Genomic DNA, 21,091 nt, shown 5'->3' on the forward strand with positions numbered 1-21,091 from the left:
AAGTTCATCCAACTTCAAAGTTCTTGGAGAGTTGCTTTATGCTGTATTGTCCTTACTCTTTTATCTGGTAAGTAAGTAGCTGTAAGTCTAGTATTAAAGAGTCTGGAAGATAGTAGGATATTTAGAATTTTTTCTTTAAATAGTCCAGTAAGTTAAAAAAAAAAAAAAAAAATTGAAGTTACCTTGATCAAAGTAGATTGTTGAAAAGCAAATCCTTTCTTGCAGATAACAATAACATATTAAAGTCTATCCAATCCTTATGGCTTATTATATTTTAGGTGAATGTCAGCAATTTGGCAGAAATGTTGATAACAAATTAGCATGATGTTTTTTGCTAGTCAAAAATATAAAAATAACATGAGAAGAAAAACAGGACAGACAGTAAAGGCTGTTTGATTTTTTTTTAAGGTAGCTTTGATTATTGTGCAAATTCTTAAATATTGTGAGTAGGCATGGCCTTTTGGCATTTTGGTGCATGCCCTATTAATTCCTCCATAAATATTTAGTAGATGTGTTCTTGTGGTCTGAATTATTGTTTTCTGCATTTTTTTTGTTAGAAAACCAGTTATCTGGAGAATGTTACTGTATTGACTGACAGGAAAGGTACAGACTTTATTGGCGTGAGAGAGAACAAATGGGGAAGCTTGCAGAACATGATTCATGGAATTGTTTCAAACATGTCTGCATATCTGTGTTTGTATCTGTTATGTGTCCTGTGTGTTCTCTGCATATGCTCTTTCTTTCGAAGGGTGGTATCTTGCTTGGAATTGGGAGGGCGTGGGGTTGAAGTTAGAAGCAGGATCAGTTTGTGGATTGGTGGAGCAGTTGCGAAGAGTAGTTTTTAGGTGTGGGGGCAATATTACGGCAGGATAGTTTTTCAGGGTGGTGGAGCAGTTGCAGAGATAGATTTTAGGAGAGGAGCTGTAGAGGCAGGGCAGTTTTTAGGATGGTGGAGCAGCTCAGTTTTGGTACTATGGTACTATGGTTGTAAAGTGCCCCCTCTTTCCCTTGCACCCTGAACCCCAAAAATAGCAGGAGGGATGCCCACTTCCTCCTGCCACCACACATTCCCCCTGACGCTCCCCCTCCTTACGAATATGGCAGGAGGGATGCTCACTCCCTCCTGCCATTGCCCCCCCCATCGTCAACCTATCCTCCTCCCTGTACCTTTAATTCAGGAGCAGGAGGGGTGCTCAGTCCCTCCTGCTCCTCCGCCAGCCACCATCAGGAATGCGGGCCTTAGGCCCCGCTCCAGTGCATCATGTGAAGCACAAGGAGGGGCTTAAGGCCTTGATTGGCTCAGGCGCATCGGGCTCCTCTCTTGGGAGGGGCCTGAGGCGCCTGAGCCAATCAGGGACTTCCTTAGGGAGAAGCCTAAGGAAGTCCCTGATTGGCCATTGTTTTGGCCAATCAGGGACTTGGCTATTTTGCATGGAGTTTTACAAATTTGCATGGTCAGATTGGAAAAGGGGTGATTGAGGGGAAAAACACGCGGTGGGACATTTTGTGAATCAGGTTGGTTAGCAGTGATTGTCGCTAAACCTGTGAAAACAGGTTTAGCGACGATCGCGGACTTTAGTGAATCAGGGTCTAATATCTTTGTTTAACTGTGTAAGTTTCTGTTCTACAGAAGCTGGAATTCCTTCTCCCATGGAAATGCATTGGGCCTTGTTATGGTGAGGGGTGCTTATTTTTCTTGAACCCTCAGTCTAATGTGAATCAACGCATTGAACCAATCCTAGTAAATAATTTCTGTGAAAAGAGAAGTTTCAGCTTCTGCAGTATAGAAGCATATAGTATATAGAGGGAAACATATCATATAGGGAATTCCTCCTTTCAAACTGCTTCTACCCATTCTCTAATGTCCTTACCTCCTGAGAAGCCAAGAACTATCCCTTGCAACTTTCGCACTGTAACTGCCCCTATTCACCTGGAACTACCCTCGCTCTAAAAAGGGGGGAAAAACTCCAAAACCTATTCTTCCATACCTGACTCATCACCCTGCAAACTTCCCCACCTCCAAAAACTACCATCTACAACTGCCCCAACACATACACAAACACACACACATGCACACTCAAAGCAGTTAGAAAGAATTCCATGTATCATGCTATGCATACTTTCTGCACTTGTTATAATTATGCGATAACTATCAGCAAACATTTAAGATTAGCAGAATGTAAATTTTTAAAATGAATTTGAGTGAAATGTGCATAGTTTTGCTATGCATTGTATAAAATTCCAGGATTCAGGGAGCCTTTAATATCCATAGAAACCAAAATCTTTTAACCCCCCCCCCCCTTTCCTTTTATTAAGCCGCTGTAGAGCGCTAAATGCTCCAATGGTGCTTCAACGCTCATAGAATTCCTATGAGTGTTGGACCAGCATCAGAGCATTTAGCGCTCTGGATTGCAGTAGAAACCTACCATGGCTTAGTAAAACAGGGCCTTAATGTGATTTATATTATATTATATTATATTGTTTGTTTATTTATTTAGGCCCTCTTTTACTAAATGCTCCAAAACTGCTCTGACGCTCATAAGAATTCTATGAGCATCTGAGCAGCGTCGGAGCATTTAGCGCTCTGGGCCACAGTAGAAACCTCTACTGCAGCTTAGTAGCTTTCGCAGTCGCCTTTTCAATCTGTTTGGCCACCTTAAGATTATCACATACTATCACCTAAGTCCTGCTCCTCTTTCGTGCATAAAAGTGCTTCACCCCCTAAACCAGGGGTGTCCAACCTGCGGCCCCGTGAAGTATTTTGTGCGGCCCCGGTCGAGGGCGATGCAGTGTTTTCCTCTGCTGCCCCTGGGTCTTTACCGTCTTGCTGTGGCATTTGTGCGGCCCCAGAAAATGTTTTTTCGGCCAATGCGGCCCAGGGAAGCTGAAAGGTTGGACATCCCTGCCCTAAACTATACTGTTCTCTCGGGTTTTTGCAGCCTAAATGCTTGACCTTGCATTTCTTTGCATTAAATCTTAGCTGCCAAATTTCAGACCATTCTAAAAGCATTTCTAGATTCTTCCTCATGTTATTCACACCATCAGGGGGGGTCTATTGCAGATTTTGGTATCATCCACAAAGAGGTAAATCTTACCAGACAGTCTTCCAGCAATATCGCTTACAAAAATGTTAAAAAGGTCCAAGAACTGAACCTTGAGGCACACCACTGGTAACATCAAGAAATCCATGAAGACTAACTAACACCGTATGAAATATTTCAATCTTCTGAAGCAACCCTCTCTACTCTATAACACCTCTGGACATGTCCAGAAATCCTCTTCTGTAATACAGCATTGAACCACAAGGTAATGGTGGAATAAAAATCACTAATGTAATGTAATCCCTTTCCTCAGAGAGATCTCCATTGACCACTCCTTTTGTCACCTTCCAATCAACCAGTTCCTGACCCAGCCTATCCCTTTGGGGCCCATTCTGAGGGTATTCTATTTATTTAGATGTCTGTGTGAAACACTGTCAAAGACTTTGCTAAAATCTAAATACACCACATCTAGCACTCTCTGGTCATCCAATCAAAGTAATTGATCAGATTTGTCTGACAAGACCTGACAAGCATGATAAATTTGTAAAGATTGTCTAAAAACAATACATTTTATGAATTTGATTTGATTTTAATACTTAATATATCGCAAAAACAGAAGTGCTACAACAGTTACAATTCTAAAAACAGCTCATTATAACAATTTACAAACTTAATAACATCTCATTGTGTAACAACAATTATACCATCACATCCATATAACTCACCCCATATATAAAACAGTAGAATCCCAGTTAACTGGTATTCAACTAACCAGCACTCTCAACCAACTGGCAAAAAAGTGGTCTCCCATGCTCCTCAAACAACCTCAAAAGTTGTGCTCCTGATCCAACAACCCCCTCCCTCCCTCCAGCCCTCGAAGTCAGCTGGTCCTGACAAACCCCCTCCCTCCTTTTCTCACTTACCTGAAGCAGCAGAGCCGGAACTGACAACCCCCCTCCCTCCCTTTCCCCAAAGCAGTAGCAGCAGTTGGTGAGCAGAGGCAGTGCCTTAAGCAGGAAAGGCCCTCCTAGGCCTGGCCAGAAGCAGCCTGTTTATGGCACTGTTTCTGTTCACTAGCTGCTGCTACTGCTTCGGTAAGTGAGGGCGGGAGGGGGGTTGTCAGCTCTACTGTGGGTAAGGGAAGGAGGTAGAGGGGTTGTCCAGATTGGCTGCCTGCTACTTCGGGGACCGAAGGGAGGGGGGATTATCAGGACCAGCTGCCTGCTGTTTTGAGGGTTGGAGAGAGGGATGGATGTTGTCAGGACTGACTGCCATGGATGCTGGACCCATAAGTGGAGGGGGGGAGGAAGAGACGTGTATACTGGTCCTGCAAGGTGAAGGGTATGAGAGATGGATGGATGCTGGACCCATAAGTAGGGGAGAAGGTTAGAAGAGAAAGTGACCCAGAAAGAAGGGAAGAAAAGATGCTGGACCTATAAGTGGGGGTGGGGAGATGATAGAGTGAAGTGGGAAGGAAGACAAAACTATTTCTACAGTAACTCTCAAGCAACCAAGAACTCCAGTTATCCAGCATCCACCAATCCCCATGGGTGCCGGATAACTGAGAGTCTACTGCAAACGTCGAATTGCAACCTTCATTATCAAATCAACTCATTAACTATAGAAAAGACCTCAATAAATAGTTGTTACCCAAAGCATAGATGTATAGTAAATGTCAGGGATGTCTCTTTGCGGATGATACCAAAATTTGCAATAGAGTAGACATCCCTTATGGTGTGAATAACATGAAGAAAGACCTAGCAAAGTTGAAGAATAGTTTGAAATTTGGCAGCTAAAATTTAATGCTAAGAAATGCAAGGTCATGCACTCGGGCTGCAAAAACCCATAGGAACGGTACAGTTTAGGGGGTGAAGAACTTATGTGCACGACAGAAGAGTGGGACTTGGGTGTGATTGTATGTAATGATCTTAAGGTGGCCAAACAGGTTGAAAAGCTGACGGCGAAAGCTAGAAGGATACTAGGGTGCATAGGAAGAGATATGGCTAGTAGGAAAAAGGAAGTATTGATGCCCCTGTTTAAGACTCTGGTGAGACCTCATTAGCTTCTGGTTGAAGCAAGAATAATTTTTTAATTTGCTTGTTTGTGTTATAAAGCATTATAAAACTCTCGTTCCAGGCTTTTATACTGATCACTTTGAATTTTCAGAAACTAAATGTTCCACACTTTGTTCTTTTTCCTTCAATAAAAGGTTTCTAGAAAAAAACACTTTCATTTTTAGCAGGGAAATGGAATAAATGTTTTGGTGATTTGTTGATGAAGATCTTATTAGACTTTTAGAAAACTACTGAAAACTTATCTTTTTGTAATTGTACTTTTTAATGTATGTGTGTAATTGTACTTTTTAATGTACAATACTCTGATGTAATATCACTGTATTTTGCAGTTTTTTCTTATTGTAAACCACACTGAATTGTGAGGTATTGCAGTATGAAAATAAAGCTATTATTATTATTATTTAGAATATTGTGTACCATTCTGGAGATCGCACCTTCAAAAAGATATAAAAAGGATGCAATCGATCCAGAGAAAGGCTGCTAAAATGGTACATGGTCTTCATCATAAGGCGTATGGGGAGAGACTTAAAGATCTTAATATGTATACTTTGGAGGAAAGGTGGGAAAGGGGAGATATGATAAGAGAAGTTTAAATACATATGTGGCATAAATGCACATGAGTCAAGTCTTTCTCATTTGAAAGGAAGCTCTGGAATGAGAGGGCATAGGATGAAGTTAAGAGATGATAGGCTTCGGAGTAATCTAAGGAAATCCTTTTTTACAGAAAGTGTGGTAGATGCGTAGAGCAGTCTCCCAGAAATAGTGATGGAGACAGAATTCAAGAATGCTTGTTATTGGGCATGTGGGATCTCTTAGAGAGAGGAAGAGATAATGGTTACTGCGGATGGCAGACTAGATGGACCATTTGGCCTTTATCTGCCATCATGTTTCTATGTGCCCCAGAGTGGTATGAGATTGAATGAATTTTTGTTAATAATCTGTTATACACAGTTGAGCTGTATATGCTCTAGAATAGGGGTCTCAAAGTCCCTCCTTGAGGGCCGTAATCCAGTTGGGATTTCAGGATTTCCCCAATGAATATGCATGAGATCTATGTGCATACACTGCTTTCAATGCATATGTATTGGGGAAATCCTGAAAACCCGACTGGATTGCGGCCCTTAAGGAGGGACTTTGAGATCCCTGCTCTAAAATGAGCTATATAAAGGCACAATAAAAATTTATATTTTAATTCCCAAAGAAGCATGCATTTGGTTATCCGCTGCACAGATTTCAGTGTCTGCTGAATATGTCCTTCAGTTACTTCACTCAAGTCAGACGATGGTGACGGGACTGAAGCGCGCTGGACAATTGTGTACGGACAAGAATTCTAAGACAAATGTGCCCAGGACGTCAGTGCGCCAGATTAAAAGGTAACTTTAAAGCGCTCCAAGGGGGGAAGGTATGGGGGGGAAAACCCCCCCCCCCCCATTTTACTTAGAAGTGTTGCCGCTGCTGTTGGGGGGGAAACCCCCACCCCCCACTTACAGAGTTAATTTTAATTTTTCACTAAAACACTTGGAAAAATTACAAACCCCCCAACATCAGCTCCCACACTTCTAAGTAAAATTAGGGGTTCCCCACACACCCATCCTCAGAGCACTTTAAAGTTACCTTTTAATCCAGCATGCTGATGTCCTGCGTGCATTTGTCTTAGCGTTTTTGTCCTCGCGCGATTGTCCCGCACGCTTTCGTCTATGAACCCAGATGACACTAACAAGGCATAACTTGAACAACAAAAATCCACTGAGGCAAGAGCATCATATTATAAAGTACCACCTTTCCCATTAAAGAAGATGACTATGATTGCCAAGTTCGCACCTTAATTTTGGTAGTCAAGAGCAATGAGTCAATATTGCGAAGATGTAGCATAGCCAAATCCCTAGAAATCATAATACCAAGGTATTTAATAGAATTAGTCACCTATGTCGAACATAATGAACCATCCCAGTGTTCCCTCACCTCCAACTGCAGTGGCATTACTATTGATTTTTGTAAGTTTAGTCTGAAACCTGAATCAAAGCTAAATTCCTCCACGATCTTGAATGAGAGATAGTACAGATGATCAAGGGTTCGCTAGTGTTAGAAGGTCATCCACAAAGCAAAGATTTTTACTATATAATTAGTTTTTTGGTCTCCTGTAATATCTAGGTCTTTTTGTACTGTTCGAAGGAAATGTTCAGTATATAACAGGAACAGGAGAGGTGACGGGACAACCATGGTGCATCCCCCTCTTTATTTGGATGGAATCTGTCATAGTCCCATTAAGTAATATCCTTGCAGATGGGGAAGAGTATAATGTTCTTACAGCCTGTAGACACCACCTTTCAAGACCAATGTATTCTAATACATTAAATAAGTAGGACCAATCAACTTTGTCAAAAAACTTTTTTTCGTCTAAACTGTCAATGTGAGGAAATTATAGCGCTTAGCATGAGACATAGCTAAAATAACCTTCTTCACATTAAGGACAACCTCTCATATAATGGAAGACCTCTCATATGGAAGACCTCTCATATAATGACAGACTGAAGAAGCTGGGGCTTTTCTCCCTGGAAAAGCAGAGACTTAGAGGAGACATGATAGAAACCTTCAAGATCATGAAGGGCATAGAAAGAGTAGACAGGGACAGATTTTTACTTGTGGGGAACCACAAGTACAAGGGGGCACTCAGAGAAATTGAAAGGGGAAAGGTTTAGAACAAACGCCAGGAAGTTCTTTTTCACTCAGAGGGTGGTGGATACATGGAACGCGCTACCGGAGGATGTGATAAGCAGGAGCACGCTACAGGGCTTCAAAGAGGGTCTGGACAGGTACCTGGAGGACAAAGGGATTGAGGGGTACAGATAGGAGTAGAGGTAGGTATTAGGGATAGGATTAGAGGCAGTTACAAAATTAGTCAGGGACACTGTTCAGGCAATTAGGCCTGATGGGCCGCCGCGAGAGCGGACCGCTGGGCAGGATGGACCTCTGGTCTGCCCCAGCGGAGGCAACTTCTTATGTTCTTATGACAGACTGCTAGCCCTTCACAAAACAAAACTGGTTATCACAAATCAATCTAGTTAAGCATGCCAAGAATCTGTCTGACATGACACGGATTAAGATTTAAGTCCACATTAATCAGATTGGTCTATAAGACTCAAGAAAGACTGGACTTCCCAGGTTTAGGTATAAGCTTACTTAAGGCCTCATTTTCCCTAGGAGGAAACATCCCATCATGAATAATTTGGAAATAATAAACCTGGAGAGGAGCACATAGTTGTGCTGCTAAAAGCTTGAAAAATTGGGGTTAAAAGTCATCTGGCCCAGGAGCTATGTAATTTTTAGTCACTTTGATAGATCTTTGAATCTTCTTAGCCATAAGGGAAGAATTTAGATGAGCTCCCTCCTCTGTGAGGTGCAAAAGATCAGAGTCCTCCAAATAATCGAGCACACTCGGTCAGTCGGTAGGGGATAGGGTTTCATGGAGTCGTTGAAAGTGAGCATAAAATATTTATCCCAAGGACAAACAGGCAGCATATTCTCACATGGGGTGATGTCATCCATGGAGCCCCGGTACGGATAGCTGTACAAGTGCACTAGCACTTTAAGAACTTTAGAAAGTTTGCAATTGACCGCAGCCAACATAGGCGCGCGGCTCTTCAGTTCTTAGTTTTCCATGGAGCTAAGAAGTCGTGCTTTCAACGTTTCTTCTTTTAGCCTTCACCTTCCCGCTCGCGCATTCATTTTTTTCCTTTAATTCTTTTTTCTTTAATTCTTTTTTCTTTCATGTGTTTCTTATTTAAATAAAATATTTTCTTCTTGGTTTTCACCTTCGGGAGTTTTTTCAACAGTGGGTCCTTCTTTTTTGCCTCAGCCTTAGGCTTTTGATTTGGCTAAGGCGGTTTTTCCTTCCATGTTCCGTCCGTTAACAGGCTTTAAAAAGTGCGGCAGGTGCCAGCACACAATTTCTCTCGCCGACCCACATAAATGGTGTATACAGTGCCTTGGCCCCAACCACCGCATTGAGACCTGCGTGCACTGCTCAACTCTAAAGAAACGCTCCATTAAAAGTCACATTTTACAACAGTGGCAGCTCTTCGGTACCATGGAAGGAGTACAGGTACCGCCTGCATTGACATCCAAGCCATCGATGTCATCGCCATCGTCTGAGGTAATAATAATAATAATTTTATTCTTATATACCGCCAAAGCCATAAAAGTTTGAGGCGGTTCACAGCAAAAAGCGCTGGACAATCAGCGAAGAAGTTACAGTTAAAGTCAGCGAATAGGTTACAATCAAAGTCAGTGAAGAGTTTACATTCAAAGTCAGCAATACAATCTTACATAATGAACGAATATGAAAGCTATGTAGTTCATTAGGGTTACTGGTTGAGTAAGCAGAGCTGAGAAGATTCTTAGTTAACAAATCGATTGAACAAGCTCGTTTTTACCAGTTTTCTAAAATTGCATCGACACCGGTATCACAGACTATAATCTGGTAAGCCAGCCAAAAAGTCACCAGCTTCCCAGATGGTCACAGGCCACTAAGGTATCGAGTCTAATCATGCCAGCCAAATAAAGACCCTTAATGCGACTCGCTTCAACCTTGAGGTGTGCATCATCATCTGTGTCGCCTTCTCTGGAGCGAGTTGTGGCATAATTGGTACTGGTGTCCAAGCCACAGGTATCGGTGCTTGCTTTCAAAGAGAAGCTCGATGCTCTCTTTCGATGTCAACTCTTCCAGCACCACTGCTCCATTGATGCACCGCCATGGCTCTCGACACCGGTCATCATCTAGCCATGCATCAAGGCATCGTACTTCTAGACACCGCTCCTGTCCATCGCAGCATCACCACAGGTCATAGACCCATGCATCGAGACATCGTACCTCTGGACACCACTCCAGTTCATCAAACCATCATTCCTCTTCACCTCGATGCTCTCTTTCTGGCAAGTTAACAAGTGCTTTTACAAATCGAAATATCTCTCTCCTAAGCGTGCAGAAAAACGTAAACATACTGCATCGCCTTTGCATCGGATCAGTACCGGGCTAAGCATCGGCACCGCTCTCCCTCACTACCTGTGGACTCTGATCTTTGCCTAGATTCCAACAATGGTGCTTCTCCTTCTACTACGGAGGCCTACGATTCTCCTGAGGCACATTCTTCTCGCAAGACTCCTCCTAGAGAGGCATCTCCTTCTGAGCCTATCTCTTTTACTTGCTTTATTAGACAAATGGGTAAAGACATGACTTTTAAGCTGGAAGTAGACTCTAAATATTCTGCTGAATTTATGGAAACCATGGACTACAAACATCCTCCTGTAAACATCCGTCCTTTGCATGGAATCCTCAAGGAAACTCTTCGTAAAAATTGGGAGTCTCCTTTTTTGGTTCCTGCTGCTCCTGGAAAGCTGGACTTTCAGTATAGGATTATTCCCAGTCCAGGATTTGATAAACCTCAGCTTTCCCATCAATCTTTAGTGGTGGAGCCCACACTAAAAAAAAAAAGTCTGCTCCTTCTAAGGTCTACGCCTCAGTTCCTCTCAATTAAGACAATATATGATGCAGTCTGCCTATGACGCTTTTGAATTATCCTCCAGAGTTTCTGCAGTATTAGTGGCCATGAAGAGATTGGCATGGCTCAGAATTATGGATATGGATATTAACCTCCAAGATCGGTTGGCCAATGTCTCCTGTCTCAGAGATGAACTCTTGGGAACACTATTGAGAATGCAACTCAAAAGCTCTCTGCACATGAAAAGTCTTGGGGTTCCTTACTTAAGTCTAAACCCGAGCCATCCGCTACCATACTTTAAAAACCCTCTTCTTTATACCAGTGACGTTACCCGGCAAAGCTACCTGCTTCTCCAGACCACAACAAAAGAAACAAAGGTAGCAATGTCCTCAAAACCTCAGCCGTCTGCACCTTCTAAATCCAATCATTCTTTTTGACCAGTTACTCAAGAGCATAGTTTCCATCCATTTGCATCTGCCTCTTTCTCTCCCCATTGGAGGTAGTCTGCAACATTACTATCACCATTGCCAGTTAATCACTCTAACCTCTGGGTTCTCAATATAATTCGAGAAGGTTACTTTCTCCATTTTTTTGCCATCCCTCCAGATCATCCTCCAAGAGAGTCTGTTTCCAACCCTCTTCAGTCCTCTCTTCTTCAGGAAATCAGTTCCTTGCTCCTTCTCAATGCCATTGAGAAGGATCCTCTGGACCAGCAGAACAAGGGGTTTTACTCTCGCTATTTCCTTGTTCCGAAGAAGGCCGGGAGGTCTTCAACCAATATTGGACCTCGGGGCTCTCAACAAATTTCTTGTCAAAGAAAAGTTTTGGATGTTGTCTCTGGCATCTCTATACCCCCTTTTGGATCGCAATGATTGGCTATGCTCTCTGGATCACAAGGAAACCTACACTCATATTCCAATTCATCCAGCATCCCAGAAGTTCCTCAGATTTTAAGTGGCTCGCTGCCACTATCGATACAAGATTCTACCTTTCAGCCTGGCATCTTCTCCCAGGGATTTACCAAGTGCCTAGTGGTAGTGGCAGTGGCTTTGAGATCCCAGAGACTTCAAGTTTTTCCCTATCTGGAAAACTGGCTCATCAAGAATCCTTTGTCTTAAGGGGTGCTCCTAGCAACGAATCAGACAATACTGTTTCTTCAGAATATGGGGTTCGAGATCAACTTTCCCAAATCACAACTTCAACCATCTCAGAGGCTCAAGTTAATAGTAGTTCTGCTTGACACAGTCCAACTCGGGGTGTTTTTGCCATCGGAATGACAAAATGCCCTCATTCAACTTTGTCATCAGGTGGTTCAACTTCCATTGCTCTCAGTAAGATGCTTGATGACTCTTCTAGAACACATGGCATCTAAAGTCCATGTGACTCCTTTTGCCAGGCTTCACCTACAGATCCCTCAGTGGTCTCTTGCTACTCAGTGGTCATAGGCTCTTGACCTGCTCTCCCACCACATTACAATCACATCTTCTCTACGACAATCTCTTCAGCAGTGGATGCTCTCTTCCAGTCTTTCCAGAGGATTGCTGTTTTACACGCCTCCTCATCAGAAAGTTCTCACAATGGATTCATCAACCTATGCATGGGGAGCACATCTGGACGGTCTATGTACTCAAGGTCTCTGATCGGTCAGAGATCAGTACCATCATATAAATCTGTTGGAACTCGGAGCAATTTTCAATGCCCTCAAGGCTTTTTAGTATCTTCTCTAAGATCATGTTCTCCTTATCCTTACGTACAATCAGATTGCCATGTACTATATAAATAAGGAGGAACGGAGTCTCTCCTTCTCTGTCAAGAGGCTCAAGAGATTTGGAATTGGGCGATTCCTCACAATATCTTCCTCAAAGCTGTTTACATTCAGGGGGAACAGAATTCTTTAGCGGACAAACTAAGCCGCATTCTTCAACCTCAGAATGGGCACTGAACTCAGCAGCTCTCCATCCCATCTTTTCTCAGTGGGGGACTCCTCAGATAGACCTGTTTGCGTCTCCCCTCAATCACAAACTGCCCTGCTTTTTCTTCAGGCTATATTCTCCTCATCACCTTGAAGTGGACGCTTTTCTCCTGGATTGGACACACAAGTTTCTTTATGAATTTCCACCCATTCCTCTTATTCTCAAGATGCTAGTCAAGCTCAAACAGGAGTCTGACATCATGATTCTGATAGCTCCTTGGTGGCCCAGACAACCATGGTTCTCCTTTCTACAAAAACTCAACATACTTCTACCAATTTTTCCATCTCTGGTTCTCTTCTACACCCCAAACTGCAGTCTTTGCACCTGACAGCTTGGCATCTTGCGGGCTGATTTCCACTGGTCTACAATTCTCTCGGCCTGTCAAAGACATCTTGGATGCTTCCAGAAAACTGGCCACACATCAGTGTTATACTAAAAAAATGGACCTGTTTTTCTGCCTGGTGCTTATTGCACCACCAGGATCCAAAATCCACCTCTTGTTTCATCAGTTTTGGATTACCTTCTGCATTTGTCACACTCTGGCCTCAAATCCACTTCCATTAGAGTCCATCTCAGTGCAATACTTTTCATCAACCAGTGGATGGAAAACGTCTTGCTGCTCATCCTGTAGTTTCCAGATTCATGAGATGACTTTTCAATGTCAAACAATCTCTAGTAGTCTGGGACCTTAGTGTGGTACTTGCTAGATTGATGAAGCCCCAATTTGAACCAATGTCTTTGGCTCATCTCAAATAACTTACTTGGAAAGTGGTTTTCCTCTAACTTCTGCTCGCAGAGTGAGTGAACTTTAAGCTTTAGTGGCAGATCCACCATTTACAGTGTTCCATCATGACAAGGTGGTGCTTTGCACTCATCCGAAGTTCCTTCCTAAGGTTGTCACTGAATTCCATCTCAATCAATCAATTGTTCTTCCAGTATTTTTTCCCAAGCCTCATTCTCATCCTGGGGAAACAACGCTTCATACTTTGGACTGCAAACGGGCATTGGCATACTATTTGCAAAGGACTAAATCATATAGATCATCTCCCCAGCTGTTTGTCTCCTTTGATCCTAACAAGATTGGGCATCCTGTTTCCAAGAGAACAATTTCCAATTGGTTGGCAGCTTGCATCTTGTTCTGTTATGCTCAGACTGAGCTGCAACTGGAGACTCAGATCACAGCCCATAAAATTCAAGCTATGGCAGCTTCAGTAGCTTTTCTCCGCTCTACTCCTATTGATGAAATCTGCAAAGTTGCTACTTGGTTCTCGGTTCATACTTTCACCTCACATTATTGTCTGGAATCTTTTCCCAGACGGGATGGGCAGTTCTGCCAATCAGTATTATAAAATTTATTTTCCTAAAAGGCCAACACTCCCACCATCCCATTCTAGATAGCTTGTAGGTCACCCACATGTGAGAATATGCTGCCTGCTTGTCCTGCGATAAAGTACAGTTACTTACCGTAATGGGTGTTATCCAGAGAGAGCAGGCAAATATTCTCACAACCCACCCACCTCCCCTGGTTGGCTTCTTAGCTAGCTTACTGAACTGAGTAGCCACACGCCTACATCGGGCGAGAAGGCACTCATGCATGCGTAGTGTGAGCTGTTGCGAACTTTCTAAAGTTCTTAAAGTGGCGATGCACTTGGGAACTTTTGTACCGGGGCTCCGTGGATGACATCACTCATCAGTGAGAATATCTGCCTGCTGTCCCTGGATAATACCTGTTATGGTAAGTACCGTATTTTTTGCTCCATAAGATGTACTTTTTCCTCCAAAAAAAGTTGGTGGAAAAAAGAGTGCGTCCTATGGAGCAAATATCCAACCCCCCCAACTATTACCTTATTTCAACCACCGCCCACTGCCACTGCTCCTGGTCTCTCAATGCCGCCATAAGTAGAGGAAGGGAAGGGCCAGGCGGGTGCAGCGATTGCACACTGCCGGCCCAGAAGCCTAACCTTCGACGTCAGAAGGTAAGGCTTCTGGGCTGGCGTCACCCGCCTGGCCCTTCCCAGCAATTCGATCCGTGCCGGCTCGCCACTCGTCCCTCGACCCACTTCTGCGCCAGGAGTCCAAACCACCCCTCCCCCGGCCGCTGCTGCTTCGTTGATGTATCCTCACAACAGAAACAGTGGGAGGTAATTAAATTCAGCGGGCGGATGGACTTGGGGGGGCGGAAGAGGACAAAGGCTGGAAGGCAATGAGGGAAACAGGAGGGAGGGATACTGGTAATTGTTGGGGGGAGGTGAAGAAGACAAAGGCTGGAAGGCAGTGAGGGGGGCGGAAGAGGACAAAGGCTGGAAGGCAGTGAGGGAAACAGGAAGGAGGGATACTGGTAATTGTTGGGGGGAGGTGGAGAAGACAAAGGCTGGAAGGTAGTGAGGGGAACATAGGAGGGAGAGAGGAAGGGACAATTGTTGGGCCTGAGTGGGGGGGGGAAGAGGACAAAGGATGGAAGGCAGTGAGGGGAACATAAGAGGAAGGAAGGAACAATTGTTGGGCCTGAGGAAGGAAAGAAAGAAATCAACAGACAACCAAAAGTAGGAAAAATTATTTTATTACAATTTAGTGATCAGAATGTGTCAGTTTTGAAAATTTATATCTGCTGTCTATATTTTGTACTATATTTGTCTATTTTTCTATAGTTGTTACTGAGGTGACATTGTATATTTAAAAAAGTCATCTGCCATGACATCTGTGCCCTGTCCCTGCCTACCACTAGACCACCAGAGGGGGAACAGGGTGCAGAGCCTGGCAAGGAGTGTTGGGTTGGGTGCAGAGCCTGGCAGGGAGAATTTAGTTCAGAATGGATTTTTTTTTCTTATTTTCCTCCTCTAAATTTAGGGTGCGTCTTATGGTTAGGTGCGTCTTATGGAGCGAAAAATACGGTAACTGCTTTTTTAAATATTTGTTTAACTTGTTTTTTTTACCAAACATTTCAAACCACCCTTGTATATAAATATCTAGAAGCAGAAGAAGCTACAACAATTTAGTTCAAATTACGATGAGAAACATAAGCAAAATAATATTGCAAAATACTGAAGCAGATATAAAGTCCTTCAACATTGAATAGGGTAGAAATTACAGCTTGCAATTCCTTTGTTCTTGTAGAGCTTTGGACTCAGCCTGAATAAAGAACAGCCTCATGGGCATGAGCATTTTATTATCAATATGTGTCAGTATATGTCAAGATTATACATCCAAAAAATGGGTATGGGTCTTCAAGAAATAGATTGCACACAACATTATTGCAGACTTTCATGTGTGCTTAACAGCATTAGTAGACTCAAATAAAAAATTAAGGCCCTCTTTTACTAAGCCATGGTAGAGGTTTCTACCGCAGCCCGAGACGCTAAATGCTCCAACGCTCATAGGAATGCTCTGGGCCAGGGGTGTCCAACCTTTTGGCTTCCCTGGGCCGCATTGGCCGAAAAAAATGTTTCTGGGGCCGCGCAAACACTGTCAAGATAGTAAACACCCAGGGGAAGCAGAGGAAAGCACTGCATCGCCCTTGACTGGGGCCGCACAAAATACTTCACGGGGCCGCAGGTTGGACACCCCTGCTCTAGGCTGTAGTAGAAACCTCTATCGAGGCTCAGTAAAATGTGTGTCTGGGGGGGGAGGGTAAGGAACACAAAAGCAAATGGTTACAGGGTGTCTCCATCCTTTAACTTGGACAAATATATTCTGACAAATAGGAGTGAGAATCGATCAGCCATGGGAGGAAAGAAGCAACAGAATTTGCGACACGAGAAAAAAAATCTTTTTAAAGACTAAGATGAGTAAACAAGGAAAAGCTGGATAAAAACCAAATATAGCTGGAAATACAGAGATGAGAGATTTGACAACTGTAGCACAAGATAATAGGAGGGATAGATGGCTCACAGCATAGGAAAAAAACTTGCAAGATAAATGCAGGTTCTTTAGTACTGGACTAGAAACTGTCATACATTCACTTGATGTGACATGTTGATGTCAAAAAGGCCTTACGCAGAAGCACAATAAAATAGTATGTCATATATATACTGGAGACTCTATAAACATTTATCACATTGCTATGGAAGCACTATTACCTAGATTACGATTGACAAAATTGTGGAGAATGTGATCATCTGGATTATTCTATGTTCAATTAAAAAAAAAAAGAAGAAAGGAAAGCCTTAATGAAAGAAAACATAAAATATTATTTATACTTATAGAAGTGTTGGTACCAGACAAATACAATCAAACCTTGGATAGCGAGCAACGTGGTTTACGAGTGTTTTGCAAGACGAGCAAAATACTTTCTTAATTTTTAACTATGTAAATAAGCGTTGTCTCACATACATGCGCGTCATGCACAAGCACGTCACGCATGTTGAGTTCGACTCCCATCTAGCTCTCCCTCGCCTCTTTGGTGCACGCATGTCGATGAGCGCATCTAGCTCTCCCTCCTTACTTCCTCGCCTCCAGCATCTCTCCCTCCACTACCTTCCCCCACTCCCTTCCAGGTCTACCTGAAGCATGGTCTTCTCTTGGTCCCTAGCAGCCTGTTTTGGAGCTTTCCCTCTGACTTGTCCCACCCCTGAAGAAACAGAAAGTTGTGTTAGAGGGAGCGAGATGAGTCACAATATTGAACCCAAAAACCAAAATACAGTCGCACAATTGGTGCATGGTATACTTACACGCACAACTTCTCCCTCACACCAGCCAGTTTTTTTGATGTGGAACGAATCATCCGAGTTTCCATTACTTCCTATGGGGAAATTCGCTTTGATATACAAGGGCTTTGGTTAAGAGCATGCCTTCTGGAACAAATTATGCTCGCAACCAAGATACCACTGTACTTTGTGTTACATATGGAGAATGAGAAGATCTTAAAGTACCAACACATACAAGCCAGAAAGCAATAAAATGTGGTGGAAAGATCAAAATTGTACCAGTTGTACTAGGAATTGCCTAATTAAACACCAGAAGGATGCTCACAAATCAAGTGTTGAGATAAATGCTAGCAGCAAACCTGAGGAACTGAGATCATTTTTTAACATACTCCAGCATAGGAATGACGTTAATTCCTGTTATAAAATGCACAAAATTAACTCATTTGGAAACATGTCCTGAAAACACACAGGTAAATAGAACAGTCAGTTGCCTATACTCCTTTTTTTTCTCTTTCTTGCTATTATGTTAGACTGAGGGGGCCCTGGGAAACAATGCAGCAGGAAATCTCCACTTCCCCAAAAAAGTGTTTCTAAACTTTTCTAGGAACCTCTGTGAAATCCAAACATGTCTATGCTTTCGGATGATGATAGCCATCTTTGTCTGATTATACTGCTGTCTGTGGAATAGAGAGTTGCACGGGGACAGAAATCCCATTCTTCCCTGCCAAAATCCCACCCGTCTCCACCCATCCCCATGAGGAATCCCCCCCGTCCCTATGAGGAATTCCCCCCGTCCCTGTGAGGAATCCCCCCCGTCCCTGTGAGGAATCCCCCCCGTCCCTGTGAGGAATCCCCCTCGTCCCTGTGAGGAATCCCCCCCGTCCCTGTGAGGAATCCCCCCCGTCCCTGTGAGGAATCCCCCCCCGTCCCTGTGAGGAATCCCCCCCATCCCTGTGAGGAATCACCCCCGTCCCTGTGAGGAATCCCCCCCGTCCCTGTGAGGAATCCCCCCGTCCCTGTGAGGAATCCCCCCCGTCCCTGTGAGGAATCCCCCCCGTCCCTGTGAGGAATCCCCCCGTCCCTGTGAGGAATCCCCCCCGTCCCTGTGAGGAATCCCCCCCGTCCCTGTGAGGAATCCCCCCGTCCCTGTGAGGAATCCCCCCGTCCCTGTGAGGAATCCCCCCCGGTCCCCGTGAGGAATCCCCCCGTCCCCACGAGGAATCCCCCATCCCCACCCGTCCCCGCGGGGAATCCCCTCCATCCCCGCCCGTCCCTATAAACTTCAGAAATAGTTATTTCATTTAATTATGCTACTGAATTAAAGGCTCTGGTAGAGACCCATTTACAAATAAGCAAAGAGACTATTAATTTGGAAATATTAATTGGGAAGAATACATACTTTGTAAACGGGTTTCTACCAGAGCCTCTAATGTAAATAACATATAAATACTCAACTGATGAGAACCCCCAAGCTGTCAGCTGAGGACTTCCTTTGCAGTTGGCTGGGGGTCCCCTTTGCCAAACTTGGCAGGCAGCAGTAGCGTCCCTGAGTCACAGATGCTAGCACCTCAGTGGCTCATGGATGCTGCCAGTGACTGCTGTGCTTGGTGGCCGTCTCTAGAGGAGGTCCTTTGCTGGCGGTGCTTGGGGATCCCCACCAGTCACAGCAAGGGTCAGCAAGTACTTCAACAATGTAGAAATAAAACCAGAAATGCATTTCCTTTTTTCTTTTGAACACAATACAAAAGACATCTGCTATATACATTTCCCAAAGCTAACATATTTTAGTCAGTAAATTCCGTTTTTTACCTTTGTTGTCTGGAGACTTATTTTTCCATAAAGTTGGTCCCAGTTTCTTTTTTCCGCTTTCCCATCTTCTGTAAATTCTTCTGTTGCTGTCCATTGGTTCCTCCTACCATGGTCCAGCATTTATCCCTTTCTCATCTTTCGTGCCTGCCCACCAGCCCCATGCCCAACATTTCTCCTTCTATCACCCCTCTCCAGCACTATGCCACATCTCTCCCTCCATTCCCTTCACCACATGTCCAACATTCCTCCCTCTTGCATCCATTTCAATCTGTCCCACTGTTCCCTTTCCACCACAATATTTCTCCCTCTCATCTGTACCTCACTCCCTCCCTATGACCAAAAATTCTTCTTTCTTCCATTCCCGTGTACACAACCATCTCTTTCCCTCCCTTCCTCTCTCCCAAGTTCATGCCTTCTGTGTCCAAAAACACATTCCCTCCCCCACCTCAGCATCTCTTTCCCTCCCTTCCTCCATCTTCTTTCCCAAGTTCATGCCTTGTGTCCAAAAACGCACTCCCTCCCCCACCTCAGCATCTCTTTCCCTCCCTTCCTCCATTCTCTTTCCCAAGTTCATGCCTTGCCTCTAAAAACGCACTCCCTCCCCCTTTTGTTTTCCGCCTCCCAGCCCTCATCTGCAAGCAAATTACCAGCAAAATAGAGCTCGAGCCACGTGGCTCGTCTTCTATTTCCTGCCTGCACTGCCCCACCACACATAGCCGACTGGAAGTCTTCCCCAATGTCAGCGATGATGTCGGAGGGAGGGAGGGCTTTGCTTAAGCCCTCCCTCCGACATCAGGGAAGACTTCCGGTTGGCTGCGGCAAAGCAGGTAGGAAAAAGAAGACGAGCCTCGCGGCTTGAATTGCATCGAACCCCGCAGGATCCCCGCGACCCTAGGAGGCGTCCCCATGGGCTCCCCGCAACCCTAGGTGGCGTCTCCATGGGATCCCCGTGACCCGAAGGGGGAACCCATGGGATTCCCGTCGTCCCCGTTCCCGTGCAGCTCTCTACTTTGGAACACACCTGTCAAAGGTAAGTTGCTTTGGTTAATATAAAAATAGTGAAATATTTAAAAACCTTCATTGTTCTAGATTACATGTAAAATTACAGAGACTGCATTTTGTTCTCTTTCTGTTGTTATATCTGTAATTATAAATAGCAACAAATGTTATTTAGAAAGGTGCTTTCTTCCTTTTGAAGATAATATGGAATCTTCTACGCAGATATAGCATTCGGTGAATCTGTTAACAATAACTGAAAACTCTATCCACTCTTGTTTTGCTATTTGTGATGTCAGAAGGAAGGTATTTGGAAGGTGAAGTATAAATTGTTAATCATACCTAATGCAGTGTACTTTTTTGTTAAAAATCCTTTGAAATTATTTATATTTGCTCTGATCTTCCTTGTTGCCCATTATTAGGTGAAAAACCATTTCGTTGTGATGAATGTGGTATGAGGTTTATACAGAAATATCATATGGAACGGCATAAGAGGACTCACAGTGGAGAGAAACCTTACCAATGTGAATATTGTTTGCAGGTGAGAGTATTTCTCTTGAAGCAATACTGGCCTTTATAAGGTATTGTCAATTTTTGGTATCCCACAAGCTTGATGTGTACTGAAGGGTAACTGGTAAACTGTAATTTCATTGCAGATTTCAAACACTTTATAAGGGTTGGCACTCATGCTATTTCCTATTTTTTTTAATATTAATGTTTCCCTTGAAAATGTACTTTTTTTAAATCCATCAATCCTAATTAGAATTTCCTTTAGTTATATATGTAATTACTTCTGATTGTGTCTGTTTAGGATTACCTTTAGATCCCTCATGAGATATTGAATGATTTCTACAGTACTCAATCTCACCAGTGCCTGCAGCATGCATATAAGCTGGCTCAAACACACAGTTTTCATAATTTTATGAAAAACTTGAGGATAGGCCATCATGAATTTGCTTAATTATATTGCAAAATAATTTTAATGTTTTCACTGTAACCCATTGTCAATGAAAAGTTTTTTATACTGTTTATGGTGGCCAAACAGGTTGAAAAGGT

At 43.5% G+C, this 21,091-nt stretch overlaps 1 protein-coding gene across 10 annotated transcripts in view; it reads left to right on the plus strand.

The window, feature by feature from the left end:
- Nucleotides 1-21,091, plus strand: part of ZNF148 (zinc finger protein 148) — a 170,396-nt gene that overhangs the window by 130,575 nt on the left and 18,730 nt on the right. For all 10 annotated transcript variants that reach the window (XM_033944620.1, XM_033944619.1, XM_033944618.1 and 7 more), the window contains one exon: nucleotides 20,458-20,576. In XM_033944620.1, the coding sequence (XP_033800511.1) occupies nucleotides 20,458-20,576 (119 nt within the window). The remainder of the gene's footprint in view (nucleotides 1-20,457; nucleotides 20,577-21,091) is intronic.

The sequence above is a fragment of the Geotrypetes seraphini genome, chromosome 5, assembly GCF_902459505.1.
Source record: "Geotrypetes seraphini chromosome 5, aGeoSer1.1, whole genome shotgun sequence".
NCBI lineage: Eukaryota > Metazoa > Chordata > Amphibia > Gymnophiona > Dermophiidae > Geotrypetes > Geotrypetes seraphini.